This window comes from Pieris rapae, chromosome 2 (genome assembly GCF_905147795.1).
Source record: "Pieris rapae chromosome 2, ilPieRapa1.1, whole genome shotgun sequence".
NCBI classification, from domain to species: Eukaryota; Metazoa; Arthropoda; class Insecta; order Lepidoptera; family Pieridae; genus Pieris; species Pieris rapae.
This window is the reverse complement of record NC_059510.1, coordinates 895499-912784: the sequence shown is the minus strand read 5'-3', so window position 1 is coordinate 912784 and position 17286 is coordinate 895499. Positions and strand designations below refer to the sequence as shown.

General features: G+C 36.7%; 1 protein-coding gene across 2 annotated transcripts in view; it reads left to right on the top strand.

The window, feature by feature from the left end:
* LOC111004091 overlaps positions 1–12131 on the top strand; it is a 68625-nt gene extending 56494 nt beyond the window's left edge. The window contains exons 4-9 of one of the 2 annotated variants that reach the window (XM_022274936.2): positions 1503–1609; positions 1792–5925; positions 6399–6504; positions 6885–7157; positions 10092–10314; positions 10771–12131. In XM_022274936.2, coding sequence (XP_022130628.2) covers positions 1503–1609; positions 1792–5925; positions 6399–6504; positions 6885–7157; positions 10092–10314; positions 10771–10990 — 5063 coding nt within the window. In that variant the 3' untranslated portion in view covers positions 10991–12131. The remainder of the gene's footprint in view (positions 1–1502; positions 1610–1791; positions 5926–6398; positions 6505–6884; positions 7158–10091; positions 10315–10770) is intronic. The other variant, XM_022274938.2, reaches the window with a different exon arrangement.
* The last annotated feature ends 5155 nt before the right edge of the window (positions 12132–17286 follow it).

Sequence of the window (17286 nt, the reverse complement as noted above, 5' to 3'; positions counted from 1 at the left end):
AATAATATAATGGAGTGCAATTTGAATATTAAAAGCTTTTGATTATTATCTTTGAATCAGTATTAAGAGACGTTAAAAGAAAGTCTATGTTTGAATCTAAAACAAAGCCGTAAATGGTTGAAATGTAGAAAATAATAGAGAGTGTCTTTGCATTGTTTGAGATTAGAGTCGTCTAGAGATCGGCGCAAAGTCATCCGGTCGGTAGCCTCGCGACCTTTCCCTAAGGGTACGTCCGTACTGACAGCTTAGCACCTAGCACTTTCTTATTCTAAAGGTTCATAGATGGAATTTAAATTCCTTGACATTTATACAGTCCTAGTACTTCAGCTGATGTTTCATACGTTATTTAGACGACGGGAAATGATTTTACGGTTACAAATCTTATATCGCGTGTCTACAGATAATTATTATTCACGTTTGTTATATTTTAAATTTAGCCTCTTAAATACGAATGAAGCCGTTTTTATAGTAGATAAGATTTTAGAAGAGTCAAAAGTGTACCCGGAGATAATACAATTTCTGTGTATGCGGTCACACTAAGTTCTACCAGGGGATAAGTAACATTGTAGGAGTGGTTAAAAACGATGTCTATTCATAAGACATTCGAACATATATTTCTTATGTATGTTAAATATCGTTAAACGCCAAGCACCAAGTTAAACCCATTTGCGCTTCAAGCAAATGCTTGCGAAGACAGGTTTGCACCTTGGGACTGACTGACGATGTCAGTTCCAAGGTTTATGCCGAGTCTATAAAGCCCTAAACCACACATACCACTAATTGCTTTTGATTATGTAGATAATATCGTAAATGATTTATGTTTGGATATGTACGAAATAGTGTAGCTTACGAAAACACATACAAAAAACTCACAAAAAATTGAATGCACAACAAATGTCACCAAAATCTGTTCATCCGTTTAGGAGTTTCATGACGAAGACATCGAAGACAGCCGTTTATTTGTTTTATAGATAAATAGATACCGACAGCGCTACCTGTAGGCCGATTGATGAACGTAAACTAGACGCATATAAAATCATTGATTCAAATCGGTCCAGCCGTTTAAGAGGAGTGCAGTCACATACACACTCACTTACATATAAAGATATATAATCATATTTAACATTACTCGTTCTGAATTTATATTCCAATATAAACGTGTTATTATTTTAAATCACCTGCGGAATTTCTAATGATTATATCCTGCCTTAACAATTGCGTCTTAAGATCTCACTGCGAAATGAGCATTGCGGTCGTTCCCAGGCTGTTAAGAAAATATGAAGAGTCATTTGTAACGTTTACACTTAATGCGAGGAGCTGTGTATGCGCCCTAACGTTAGGTTCATTGTTAGGTAACCTGCTTTCTACTAAATGGATCTTTCACTTCCCCTCACATCTGGGTCAAGTGTTGTTGGATAATTGGTTCGAACGTAAAATCATGTTTCATATGAAAGTTGGTGGATTTGAGAAGAAATAATGTATTAGTTAATGTATAATTTCAGGTGTGGAGCCGGCTAAAAAGAAAATGAAGAAAAGAACGGGTTTTGCGCCAAATATGAGCGTGTCTCAAATGATGGTGCAAAGGGAGAGACCCCTCAATGAGTTCAAGGTACTTGACATTACATATTCATAGCCGTGATAAGAGTTGAGACGATGCCAATAGCGGTGCCTGCGGCGATTCTTTATTTTTATCACACACATCAACTATGAATACCGTTATCGAATCGCTTTTGTGAATCATATTTATAGGACAATTTACTTGATATATCACGACCTCTTTTTATTTTGCAGACTTTTGAAGATCAGAAAAGGACAGCGTCTCCTGGATCTATAGTTCAACGGCCTGCGAATCAGCAGTGTTTACCCTTCTCACAACAAAATATGGTTAATGCTATCCCAGAAGATGTAAAACAAGAAACGCACGTGCAGAGAAGTTCACACTATTTGACTGTTAGCAGTGGTTGGATAACTCAGCACCCAGAAAATATTGAAATGAACCAGAAACCAAATCAGGCTTTGCCATCCAATGTCAATAATGCTTTAAACGTTGGTCTTCCAGTATTGGGAACTAATGGACAGATAATTGGTGTTAATACAAGCTACAATAAAACAGCTAACGTCAAAAATTCTATGAGTATTATTCCACACAATAAAGAACAGGAAAGAAAAGATGATGATAAGGAAATGCAAATAAAACAGACGAAAGAGGAGTCTCAAATATTTTGCGGATTAAATCAACCTCTTACGCCAGAGGTAATGCAGAAAATAAATGAACAGCAACAAATTTTCATTCAGAGAAATCAAAAGCAGATAGAGGTCATGAAGGGCTACAAAACGCAAATGACGGAAAATATAAATAAGAATAATCAAATAATACAGAATCAGTTTGTGCCACAAAACCAATTGGTTATACAGAATGGCGCTGTTGTTAAAACAAATTCAGCAAAAACTCCGCCTTGGCAGGTTAAAAGAACTGACGGTGGTACCCCTAACTCATTAACAAGTCCAAGCACAAAGTTACAGAAAATAGATGGTTTGGATTATGATGTTAACACAAATCCAGAAGAAACCCCCCAAACAAATAATTTCTCTAACAACGAACAAAGTGTGAACCAAGTGATGTGCCCCAGAGTACCGCCATTGCCGCAGCATTATAACATGATGAGTCAGCAGTGGCCGAACGTGGATCTCAACAAAAAGAAAGGGAAGGTGAATAAAACACCTAAAAAGAAAAATAATCAAATAGAAAACAAGCAAATTGTCTTTGGAAACAATGGAATGAAATATTTGCAAGATCAAAAGAAAACGTGTGACGATATTATGAGCAGTAATGTTCCATCATTTATGGATGATCCAAGCGGGTACTTGGCACAACAAACTGTACTTTTAAACAACACGATATCTCGTCAAGTCGGCGTCAATTCGGCGTATGAAGGCCATTCGTACGAAGCCTCCACGAGTTCTTACAATTCACAAAATCAGACCGAAAAAGGGAAACCAATAAATAAACAGTATGAACCAATCAACGTGTTCAGAAATAATATGGTACCAAATTCATCTCCCTCGCCTCATACGCCAGACAGCAGCATTGTGCCGGAAAAGACTTCCGAAAATATGATGTCACAATGTTGCAAAGGCTGCAATGTAACATTCAAAGGTAATAATTGCGAAGGAGAAACTCACATGAGACATAAACTCAAGCATAATATTTACCAGGATCTCGATACGGCTAGTCCTAAACACGGTTTCGACGAGAGTCCTGTCACATCGTCGACGTTTCTCGAAAGAAATACCTTGTCGAATGAAAATTGTGGGCCAATTCAGGCGGGCGTAGTCAGCACCAGTAATGTGTCACCGATAGAGACCCTGCAGCCTCCAGAGCCTTCCCCGACGTTATCTAATAGTTCGCGAAGTACTGACACACCACACAGTGGCGGCAGCAATGGCTCTCAACAGCAGAATTGTACATTCCCTATGCCCAGCCCAGCGTATTCAAACCCTGGTTCTAGCCGTGATAACTTTAGCAGTAACCCCCCAACGCCTAATAGTCAAGTCTACCCTTACAATTCGCCTGGGCCTCCCAACCCTCAATCGATAACCGGAACTCAAATGATGCACTTTATATCAAACCACAATGTAAATAAAAACCTAATGGAAGTAGATAACATATCAATGGTCGGCGTGAAACCTGGCCTAAGGCAGGAGACGTTTAGACTCGAACCCAGAAGGAGATATGAGAATGCTATGCCGGGTTACTGTCCTCCCCCTCATTTAGGGGGAGGGCCGCCGTACTCGTTGATACAAACGAATTATATACAAACGTTTGTCACCACCATGGCGAGCTTCTCTGTGCTCAGGGATACGATTACTTCTGTATTGGCTGGAAAAGCTAACACGGCAACGACTTCTATAAATGCGTCACATGCCAATTTCATCAGACCTCCGCCACCGCCAAGCGTCAATTTAGCGACAACGTATGCGATACCCAACAATCAACCGGATCCATTCATAAATTCTGTCAATCTACCTACGAGTTATCCTCTTCATATCGCTGGTACTACGGCACAAAATATGATCTCAAAGTCTCCATTAGAAATGGTTCAAAATGTGATAAGCAGTCTTCCTGCTAAACCGGAAACAAGTAATACTCAAAGTATATCACTGACTATGGGCAAGAGAGCCACTCCCGGTCAGATTGTGATCTCATCTACCGGTCAGATAATAGTCAGCAGCAACCACATGCCACCCCCGCCACCTAAAAATACTTCGACCGTATCGCAAATGTCCAATGCCGTGACAAGTGTAACCTCTTCAGTGAGCCAAATGGTTCCAGCCGGCCAGTCGATGGTGAATCAACCGACAGTTGTAGTCAATACTTTGCCCACGCCTTTTATGATTCAGCCTCCCATGATGGCTGTGGATGGCCAAGTTGTACAACAGAATACAGTGCTTCCTCAAATCGTGACCGGAGGTCTGGTGTCTGGCCAATCTTGCGAATCATCTCGGCAGATTGAAGTTAAAAACGGTCAGAGTTTCGTGCAGGGTGTCGCGATGCTTTCGCCGGAGAGTATTAAAAAGAGAAGTAAGAAGAAGAAAAGTCAAACTGCAAATATTACTAACGTCTTGCAAATAACGGCTCCACAGCAGAATCCCAATAACATTATGCTCCACTCGTCGCCTCAACATAATTCTAGTCCACAGTTTTCTCCTCGAGGCTTTCAGCTGTCGCCGACAAATAATATTTCACCAACCCCGATGCTGCAAGCGCTTACAATTGTTCCCGGGAAGTCTGGTACTCCCGCACATATCGTCATGAACGGACAAGGCAACTCAAACAACTTTGGATCACAACAAATCATCACAAATACATCACCATCACAACAAATAAATTTATTGCAACCCGTCAATTTGATTAATAACGCTAGCAACGTGATGTCAAACTTTCCAACGTTCCAGCAGTTCATAGTACCCAATCTCGGGGGAATGGTTATGACGGCCGATGGCACGACAATTATCCAGGATAATTCTTCTGGAATGCCAATGCAATTACAGTTACAAACTGTTAACGGCCAAAATGTTCTTACGCCAGTACAAAACCCGGGCGTATTTACCACAGGAACGAACAGCGGCGTCGTCATACGTCAAAATCAACAAGGCAAGATCATCCAATCTCAACACAGCCCTGGGGCACAATTCCTGTCGCCTAATAGTCAGATGATGGTCAACAGTCCCAACTTCAACGGCCAGTTAAGCCCATTACTGACAAACTTAAGCCCGACGAACGTCACCTTTAACCAGAATCAAGTAAGATCTGGCAACGTTCAAGCCCAGGAGTTTATACAGACGAATCAAATTGGGCAAACCTTGATGGTACCCTTATCTCCCAAGCAGGTCACCCTACCCGCGTCCAACAGAAGTAACTCCACATTCGTTCAACAAAACACGACAATAGTGCAGCAACAGACAACCCTCGTTTCCAACTCTCACAACTCCCAATCGGCGAACTTACAAGGGAACTCATCACGCTTCATGGATGCTATGAACAAAGTACAGAAGAGGTTTATTCAAACAGAAAGTTTAGAGGATCAAAAAGAGAGGCCGCAGGCTCAAATCCCTCAAGAGAATAAAGTGAATTCCGAGGACTACAAGTTTCTGAATGAGTTCAGTCCGCAGATGGGGCAAGAGGAATTTTCCGTCCGGCACTCGGTGTCCACGCAGACCCTGCTGAACCAGCAGAGGGGTGGGAAGTCTCCCAGTAGTCAAGCCGTGACGGGGAGTAGTCCTCCAGATACGACGACGCACAGTCCGTTGGGTGCCTCTGAAGCGGCCAGTCCAAGAATTTATGGTTCACGCTGTGTCTCCACTCAGGGAAATTACGCAGATACAACAACAAAATCACCGGAGCCCGCTGATGTTAATTCTTCGGTAAGTTTATTTTTCCCTATTTAATAGAGGTTAAACTTTAATGGAAGTATCATTGATCGGAACTGATCGAACGATCGGAATGAGGCGCAAACTAGCTGTGGTCTCTGGCAGAATGACCAGCGCTGTGGAACACTGCTCCTCCTCAGCACTGCTGAGCCAGGACCAATTACAACCACAGCACACACTCATTACATACTCAAAACTCAACTTGTTCTTTAAAAAAATCTTAACTCTCATTTTTTTTACTTTATTTTTTTCTTTGATTATTATTATTTTGTATGTTTCTGTGTATGTATTCCAAAAAAAGTATTCCAAATCAAAAAAAGAAATTACATTACATATTTCAATCCATTTTTTTTAACTATAGTACATTGAAGTAATTCCGTTTAAACTGTGGAAAGAGAGAGATGAGAGGCTGAGTTCAACAAAACTACTGTATAAAGTATATTGATATGGTATGTCCACGATTCCAGGGTATGGTACAATGCGTGTCGAGCAGTGAGCAGGACATGGCAGAGTCCCAGGAACGCGCCTGGACGGTTCCCAGAACTGAACAACCCCACGACACTGATGCGTCTAGTAAGTTGTTATATACTTATGGATTAAATTGATTTATATAACAAGAGGGGCAGTCATCTCTACTCAATCCATGTACTGAGAATCCTAAAGATAATATTAAAGTCAAAGTAAATAAAGTCAAATAGTTGAGTTTCAATTAGGCTAAAAGGCACTTTTGGAAGTTAAAAATATTGAAAAAAAATTACGAGTAGTACCAAATGATAGTTTCATATTGAGAACTGGCAAGAAACTAAAGTTACACTTTTAAAATAGTATTTAACAATTCTTAAAAGGCTGGCAACGCATATGCGAATCTTCTTGCAATGTGTGTGTCCATGGGCGGTGGGGCGGTAATAAATGTGTACCTTTCATGTATATTCATTTATAAAAACTATTTCCAGATCTCCTATCAAATATGCAGTTGATGCGTCCTAACCGCGTGGAATCCACCGAGATGCCATACCTTGGGCCGGCACAGCATCAACTTCTGCCCATGGGCTCCAATATATACGACCGCCCTCCATGTTACAAGCGCAAAAACGAATTTGACTCTTACAGAAACGAGAAGATTATGAGGACGACTTATATGAAAGATCTGGAATATGACATGCAAGAGAAGAGTCATTATCAGGGAACTAGTTCGGACAAATATGACCGAATGGGGCCCGGACATGGTGAGTTGGCTTATGGAATATTCTTTCTTTTGGATGTCAATTTTCATACATACCTTTAAGAGTGGTTTACAGTGATCTTTAGACTATGGGCAGACCATACTTAATGCCCTTTCTCTTTATGTGCAATATTTTTTTTATTTTTCTCAAGTGTTACATAATTTAATATGTATGTCGCAGCAAAGTTGTTAAATCATTGAGTTAGTTGAATCTCAAGACAGTTAATTTAAGATCGATATTCAATCAAGTCGCTAGCATTTTGATTATAAAAAAACAGCGGCGAAACCCTTCAACTATCTGTCTTCTGACTTGATTGAATATTGATCTATAACTGTCTAGAGATTCATTAAACTCTGATTTAACTACTTCACTGCGACATACATAAAATGATGTTGCTCTTCAGACAACTTTAAGTGTCTAAAGTGTATTTATATTTGTTTTTTAAATGGCAAACAAACACTTGCTGGTTTAGATGTTATAGAGTATATTTTGAATTTGTTACTACAAATTTAATACTAAGTAATGAGAAACAGGTATGAATGAAAATTGTCTCGTCCAGGTCACGAAGCACCATCTTTGTAAATACACTGAATAATTCCTGTGTACTAATCGAAACCATTTCACGCTTTTCTCATAGCTAACAAAATTCAAAATTATTTAATGTTGTGTCTTGTATTGGTTATGTATTTGCGTCCTCATTATTCGCGAACTCAACTGTGAAATAGCGCCATCTATTGGTCAATAGCGGAGCAAGTTATCCTAAGCTTCCTTAGGATAATTTGCTTACTTATAGAAGAAATATTTTAACATAGCTTACGTCTATAGTTACGTCATAGTTATTCGATACTCCAACAAAATTTAGTAAAAGGTTAAAAAAACTGCTGTTTGGTATTTCTATATTTTGTCCAGCAAATATATATACTATATAATATGTCGAAGCTTAATTAGGCGTTTAATTAACAGGCTAGCCGTTTAACTAGCGGCCTGAAAGATGTTCAGCCAGTTCATCAAACAGCTAGGCAATGACTTAGATCGATGACGTTTCATTACTTTCCTAGCTTGTTGACTGTTGAATTAATTTTAATTCCACTTTCTGCCACTCTCTAAACTAAACTATCAATTTGGCGTCGACAAACCATTATTTTGATGGTGTTTTCCTAAAAAACAACAAGTACAATGGAAGAGTGTAGTGACAATTAAAATGTGAATATGTTTTAATATTTTTATGTCATATGCTTCATCTATTTTATTTCTGTCAAATAATAACTATCGTACGAATGGCCTAAGCATTTGCCAGTTTATTAAATGTTGTAATAAACGCAACGGCTGCATCTTTCAGGTCGTTAGTTAAACGGCGCTGTTTAGTTAAAACGCTAGGATGTTAATTGTACAGCTAATTAAACTAGTTGACTGCGAGATATAATAATCGTGATCGTAATGTTTATAACTGCTTTGTCTTATTTTTCCTAAATTCTTGGAGTATTCCACAGTGCTTAGAAATCTTTTTTATTGAGTTCGCGAAACGCATTCGGTAAAATAATGTATTATCGTATTTCAGCTTCCTCATAATGCGATATTGGTTTTCTTTGGTTGGGTTAATACAAGATACAGCTGTAACGGTGCAGTGGAAACCAATTTTATATATTTGCTTTCCGTTGCACTTGTCCAAGTAACAAAATTGGCTCACGAATTGGGATTATACTAACGCATCATTGTAAAGCGATCATTTCATAATCATTGTAAGTAAGCACATTTCATTCTATGTAACATTGTTCTTGATCAGTCGTTGTAATTCACTATTTGGAATTTTCTTACTTAATTCAAAGGAAACATTGTGATCTTATATTTAAATTGTTTCGGGCTATTTGACAGTATGGAGCCGTTCAAGTATTACGGAAGCACTCAAGGGGGGGGGGGGAGGGGGAATTTTATTGTCTTATTTGCTGACTACGTAATTACTTACTTTTTGACTCATTTTACCCACACATTGTCTTGCCTGAAAACGAAATGCATTTTCAAGGATTTCTACAAAAAATAATATGTTGATGTACTATTATTATTATAGCAGTAAATATACTTTCATAATACTTGAACTGCCTCTATGAAAAATGAAGGGGTTTTGGAGAGTAATCTGTATAAGTAAAATAACTTGTAAATAATTATTAATTTTACAAAAATTCATAAATAATTTTTATACGTCAGTCACGTGAAACAGTCACAGAGTATTCGTATCGATGACGTACCGTGTCAGTAAACAATGTCTTCGTCTGTCTTGGATACTGTTTTGGAGTTTAATTTCGTTTGAGCCTCTTTTTGATAAAAAAACACACAAAGCGTGTAATTTAAGAACGTTAGAAACGTTTGGCATGGTACGTCACAGGAACTGGTGCGACGCCATCTTGTCTTGTCGCGTTTTGGCGGGTTATTGAAATTATAAATACGTAGGTTCTATCACAAATCTTGTCAAATAGCCCTTTTTATTTGAAAGTTCCAAATGGTACTTCTGTATACACTTAACATCGCAAAATGTTTAAACTATTTAACTATAAGCTTTTCAATTGTTAACGCTATTAGCTTGTATACATCAGCACCCAACTCACATCGAAGACATTAGCAATGTCATACAAAAATGGGCTGGGGTTTAAAAAATTGAGAATACAAAAGTTGGTGTAGTATTTCTTTGGTCGAGTCGAGACTGCGTAAACTATACGTCAAACATTTTGAATTTTAATATGACAGTCTCGCCTCTGTACTCTCAATCTAAGGCCAGTATTCCAAAACGTCGACAATAGATTTGGCTTGCGACTGATCGCAGTCCTAGAGCAATCTTGTAACGTTCTGAAATACCAGCCTATGGGTGAAGAGCAATTTGCTTCGGCTTTCTGATCGAGGTGATGGATCGGTGTCGGATAGAGTCTAAACGTCTTGGTGTGTTAGATGCGAGGAGCGAGTCCAAGTTCCAAGTGGGAGATTTAGTTTGGGGTCCGGTCAAGGGTTACGTCTCCTGGCCGGGGAAACTGATGGGTCGGTGTGATGATGGCAAGTGGAATGTGCGCTGGTTTGGCGGCGACAAGGCGCCGAGTCACGTGGATGATGGAAGGCTGTTGACCCTCACCGAAGGGTTGGAAGCTCATCACGCGGCACGAACCAAGCACAGGAAGTGAGTGGACGTTACCACGTTTGGCGATACATTGTCTAGGAATCGGCTGTTTTTATGTTCGGTTGTAAGAAGAATTGTATTTTTAAAGGATAATGGGAGAAGACACAAGAAGCTAGGATACTTGCAGCGGTGTAATAAAGTCTGGACTAAACACCCAATTTTTAATGTAATGGTTACCATGGTAACAAACACCGTATTTAGTCCACGTTTTATAAAAGGCCGTTGCTATTTCGAAATGAGAGACCCTTTTTCTTGTGTATTACCGGAATTGTTTATCGTTTTTCTAATATAAGTTGTTATTTCTAGACAATGTACGATTTTAGTTTTAATTTAACAAAAAGTGTAATATTAACCCAACCTAAAGATAATCAAAATATAGATTTTTAAATGTTTAAATAAGGTTTAAGCATGCTTTTGTTAGTTAGCTAGCTAAACAATGTGTCGTAAAATTTCCAGGAGCAGAAAATTGAACACTCTTTTAGAGAACGCTATTCAAGAAGCGATGTCCGAATTGGATAAAAAAAGCGATGGTACAAATTTAACTGTCGATTCGGAACGCGGTGAGGCATTTGTCGAAGATGAGATAACAGAGACCCCAAGGAAGAAGAAGGATAAGAGAAAAGAGAAGTGTAAGAAGAACATAAAAGTCGATACTCGGTTACGCAATTCGCGATGACAACTTTTGGGCAAGTTTCAATAGAAAATCATGATTTTATACGAGAGATTTTCACTTGTAAATACGTTTTTGTTTCAAATTTTAGATACTCGTTAGACATGATCAATATTTCGATGGTTCCTAATATCTTCGAATATTATTCCAATAGATTTTAGATGTGGACAGTGTAGTCGGAGGCAGCTGATGGGAGTTCTCGGTGCACTTATAGTCCAAGCTAAAATGTTTTATAACATGTATTTTTATTAATAAAATATTAACAGCCTTATTTCTCATAGTATGTCTAAGTTGCTTAGCGCATAGTATTCGAAGTCCATTTTTATTGTTTTTACCGAAGCACTTGTCTCTTTTCGTCACAGCGTATCGGCAATTTGACAGAAAGAGACGAAATATTGCTTTGGATGAGTGCAATTAGTTACGAGTAACTTTTAAAACACTTACGATATAGAAATGTTTAAAAATGAATTATGAGTTTGATTTGATAAAAGAGTTTGGGGTATAGCTTGGATTATAAGTAAACAAGTATAATTTAAAGATATCCCGATGTAAAATTTATCTTGAAAATAGTATTTCTGGTTTTATAATACCCCAATTTTATATTAAATTCAGTCTCAATAACTTTACTGTAGCTAGTGTAATTGATTTCAGTTTCCACATTTCTTTATTATAAGTTATTGAGATTGGCTATATATTGAGATTTTTTATGATTCAGTAAAGAATTTGTGTAGAACAAAATTCGTTTATCGTGTATAAAATGGCGTTTCATATCAAATTATTTATCGTAGAATAAATGGATGTCTACTTTATCCGGATCGATGTAAACACTTCATCGACATTGTACAATTATAATAAGGAAATACGCTATTTATCACTGTATATTAAATTTTTGTTAGAAAATATATAATTATAATTTCTAGTCAAAATATTCGATTGTAGATATTTGTAATTGACAATAATTCTGGCCTGGTACATACATAAGTACAGTATTTATTTTACAATTTGTTTTTCGCGATTCGCGCTAGTTTTGTTATTAATTTTATAGTGACAGACGGAGTGTAAACAGTGTTGCCATTTAAACATTTTATTCGAATTCCAAGTCAAAAATCGTGAAAAACGTCATAAAAAACCTATCAATCAATTGCAAGACATGGCTTGATTAAAAAATTATTATTAAATTAACCAAGAATTTTTATGCTTGATATTTAAAATTAAAATGGCAATACTGTTTCTTCGCTAATAATGTGACGAAAATTTTAATATGTAGTTGGTAGGCCTATATGACATGATTTAGGCCAGACGTGTCAATATTGAACAAATTATTTTATTGTGATAAAGATTTTTAAAAATCATAAACAATTCGAGATTTTTTATAACATCACGGGCGGGTACCTTTATTTTAGTTTTAAGTTGCGCGTGACAGTTGACAGACTGAATCGATTCCATAGATTAAAAATGTTTTAGTCTGTGGCCTGTCATGGCTCCGTACAAGGGAGATGCGCTTTTTACAATCATAATAATATAGATATAAAACTTTTTAAATAGAAGACATTAGATGTGCAACTATAGGCAATTTGTTAACAGTCATTGTTAGATAAGTGTAAAAATAATTTATGTGATCTTTGAAATTTCTTAATCATAGCTTAGTCCAGAAGTCTATCCCTGTTATGAACTTCACATAGGCCACGGGGAGATGGCTTTCAGACATAACTGTTTTTATATTATCGCAACTAAACTTTAGGTATTCCATTTAGATGTCCTAAATACAGTCTCGAGATGAGGTATATAATGTTATATTGTTTTATAAATGCACTGTCATACCCTCTGAAGCGGTATTATTGTAAATAATTTAAATGTAGTTATGTATAGTATTTTATTTCAGTGGATTAAATGTTTTATAGACTAATATACAACATAAGATTATTTATTTGTTTTGCTGTGTAAATATTTTTTTCAATAAAATGTACCTGTTTTTAACTGAGTTTTGTTATTTCTAACCCCAATCTACAGTATAATATGGTTTTTATATAGGCTGGAAAAATTCATTGAATACAAAATAGAACGAAGATTAAAATTTAGTAAAACCTTTAAAACACGATTTTTTAGTTTGTTTAACGTATTTAATTGGGAATAAAATCCCAGATATTCAAAGATGTTGCATTTTATTTGATTTTAAGAAAAGACATTTGAAACATTATATTACAAGTGCATTGAAATGAAATCAAGTTACAATTAAATAGATGTCATTTTAATTTTTATAATTAATCATCATAATAAGAATATTAACATAATGTCATAAAGTTTTTTTGAATTGGTATCAAATTATGGTCTTAATATTCGCCCACGCTATAAAAGCACCTTTTTTAAAAATTCAAACCATCCCCTTGACCGAATTACACGTCAGTGATTAACTTCTAGGAAGGTGATTAAATAGTTTGATTTTTGGTATTGCCAGCCAGGTCAACGGGTTCCATCGTTATTAACTTTAAATGACATGAATGACCCGAAAGAGACATCTTGGTCTTTTTCCAACCCTCTATCCTGAGATCCTTTGGCCCCTGATGTAATGAGGTGGATCATGTTCTACGGTATCGCTACATTTTCTTTTGAAGTGGTCAAACGCGGCACCCATCGTGCGGATGCCTAGGAAAGAGCAGCAGGCTCTTCTGAAGTTGAGTGATACCGCCGTCCATAGATTTACGCTCATTCATAATGCCAGAGGACGCTCTTTCCTTGAAGATACGCAGTAAGAAAACCACTTCTGAATTCAAATTGCAGTCTTCAATAATTATCAAGCAGTTCCTTGGTTTCAGTGATGGCTTTTTTACGCAAAAAATATTATGTACCTACCCGTTCTTGGAATCTTTTGTCGTTAAAAGTTACGATTATGTTTTATTCTAATCACAATAACTAAATAGCGCAGGTTATCTAAAATTTGACTCTAGTATATTCATAGTTTACACTTTGACGACTTAGTTGATTCTGGTCGAGAAATCATAGAAGTCACTCAGCAAACGGCCCTCACAATGTCAGATACATTGTGAGGGCCGAGGCTCCGGGTATGTCTATTTTCTGTAAAAGGCACAAAAATACATCTGTCCTTTATGGAGTCCATTGCACTATTATTGGGTATTTTAAAACAGAAACATCTGAACACATGTGCAGGAAACAAAATACGACTGAAGTCGCCATTACAGCCTACACAATATGTAGTGGGGTAGTACTATAATCAATTTAAATATTGTTTTCAAATTAAATTGATTACCGTTATTTGAATTTATAAGTATAGATTCTATTTTAGCAATATTTATCTGTATAAGAAAGATAGAATTTAGAGAAGAGATTTTTATCACAAGAGATTTTTTAAGTTCTAGGTACTAGCTGGTTGATCGTTGAGAGGTAAAAATTAAGGGTTGTATGTATTTTTTAAAACCCGATTAGCCAGCAGATCAAGCGACGCAGATAAAGAGATTCCAATTATATTCGGAAGCAGGCGCTTGATTGGAACACGCAAGGACAGGCAAGACATATCATACAGTTGCACATGAGGAAACAGAGCCCGAAAGACTTGGAGCGAGGTAAAATACGAGGCTCAAGACAGAACGCGATGGAGACTTCTTTTGATGCCATCTGCCCATTAAGTTAGTAAGTCAGTGTTCGGCTTAATTTGAGATCAAGGTTGTGTAATAAAATAAAGGCACTTATGACAAGAATCGGAAGAATATGAACGTTACTCGCGATTTAGTTTTTATCACTGTTTGAGTTCGTAAACTACACCATTACTGTGCAGTTCTGTAGAGCGTATAGAAATTGCTTTCTTGACTATAAAGGGTCGTTTAGGCTTCGATTGGCATTTTGTATTTCACTAGTTACGTCCGAACCATGTGATACACTCATTCCGATAATTGATTGTCTGAAACGTGTTTGTGACAATTTAAATATATATTTTTTTAAATTTAGGTAATTGCGTATTATTGTGCTTTATTTTGGTAGTCCCTATTAATTAAATATATAGCTGTTAAAGAATGTAGTATTCTTATAAAATAGGAGGAAAATGGGCAGGGGGCTCATCTGATATTAAGTGATACCGCTGCCTATGGACACTCTCAATGCCAGAGGGCTCGCGAGTGCATTGCCGGCCGTTATTTGGCTTCCGTTTCGTTGCTTTAAAAATTGGTACAGCCTTTTCTTGAAGGACGCTAAGTCAAATTGGTTCGGAAGTACTTCAGTGGCCAGCTGGTTCCACATAGCGATGGTGCGCGGCAAAAATTGTCATAGAAAACGCTCAGTTGTGGAACGATGGACGTGGAGGTGATACGGATGGTACCTACTTTTTATTAGACCGAACAACTCCTCTTAACACTCTTCATGGTAAATGCGGTAGAAAATGCAGAGAGAGCCCACGTTCTTGAAACAACAGGAATAAGACGCCTCAAGAGAACTAGGCCTTTTGAGTTAATAAAACTAGTGTATTGAATGTTAGTGCAAGTGCGGTATCTCGGACATTCGAACATAGTGTCAAAACATTATAGAACACTAAGGGTCTGTTTCACAATGTATGGATAAAGTACCAAACAGCTATGCAACACATAAATTATTTGGTAGATAAAAGTTCCGAATAAGAAACTTCGCGTATCATGACGAATAGCGCTATCTGACGGTTGTGAAACGCAACAAACACTAGTTTATCCTACCAATAAGTAATAAATAGCTTAATTCGAACTTATCCATACATTGTGAAATAGGCCCTAAGACTGTCAATGTTCATTAACAGTCTTTAACATATAGTAAAAAAAATTGTCAACATAATTATTGCACAGATACTAGATTGTAATTTATGTAAAGCCGTACTCTGTTTTATAAACTTAATTGTTGGTAAAAATGTATTGTTAATCCGAAAACTAAAAAGTTAAATAACTGTTTTATCTTGAATTTAACGTTCAAGCTAGATGAAACCATAAATATTAATCTTGGCAGAATAAACAGCGTGTTCATTTAACATTCACGACACAAAACTACAAAATATACAAAGGAATGTATGTGAATCGTAATATTCCGAGTTTTGGGTATACAAACAAAATAGTGTCGCAACTCAAACGTCGCCTGCAATATGTTAGGATTAAAAAATAATATCGCATATGAATGTTTGCTTTTGTGATATTTTATTGCTATTACCGCTATTTCCTTACAAATCCACGTTTGTTTCTGCCATACGGTTTTATTCTTTATTATTATTCTCGAGCGTGGAGCTATGATTTTTATATGTGCTTACGATATGCTAGCGACCCGCGGGTGCAATGCTGATGAAAAGCACGTTTCTTTATGTATTGTTATTTTCCTCGCTATATAGGTGCGACGATAAACGCGTCCGATCGTCGTAAATTCTATTTTTTGCAGACCTTTTCAATGTTTAAAATACTTATGTACTAAAAATTTGGAAATGTATGTTATTGAATATATGTATATCCCTTCCTTTTCAAATACTCGTTCTATTAAAAAAACCGCATCAAAGTCCGTTGCGTTTTTAAGATTTTAGCATACAAAGGGACATAGGGACAGAGAATCGACTATGTTTAATACTATGTAGTGATAGTATATTATAAGCAATTATAATTAATAAGAAAATTTCATGAGGAAAGTTGCATTTAAGTAGGGTTTTTATGTAACAGGGGGCAAACGGAGGGTCATTTGTCGTTAAGTAATACAGCCGCCCATGGACACTCACATTGCCAGAAGGTTTGCAGATGCGTTGCCGATCGTTTATGAATTGGTACGGCTTTTACGCAGGCACTCTTCAACTGTTGCATTGCACTTATTTGTTACATACGAGTAGCAAGTAGGTAGGATTTCATTATTTCGCAAATATTCTATTGTACGCGAGTGGTTAATATAGTGTAAAACTGAAAGAGGCTCCTTGAGTTGCTATATAAATGTAAATAAGATGTAAGATTAACTATAGTACAGTTTTAACTCGACTTCGATAGCAAAGAATCCAAGAGAAACCTTTAAATTAAAATTAATGTTCTCTCTAAAGAGCTTGTAAGAGGTAAGTAACGACAAGTGTAATATAATGTGAAAGATCTCGAAATGGGTTTAGGAAGTGGACTAAATAACGATCGTTAGCGAACTTCTAATAGGGAATTATATCTCTTAGATGTTAAGAAGTACTTCTTCAAAGAGTTTTGTTTCAACTTTCTCAATTGATAATTGATAAATCATAAATTTATTCTATGTTTGGATAAAATAGAATTACATTTTAGTATTGAAACGGTTTCTATAAGATTTTAGATATACCTTTATAA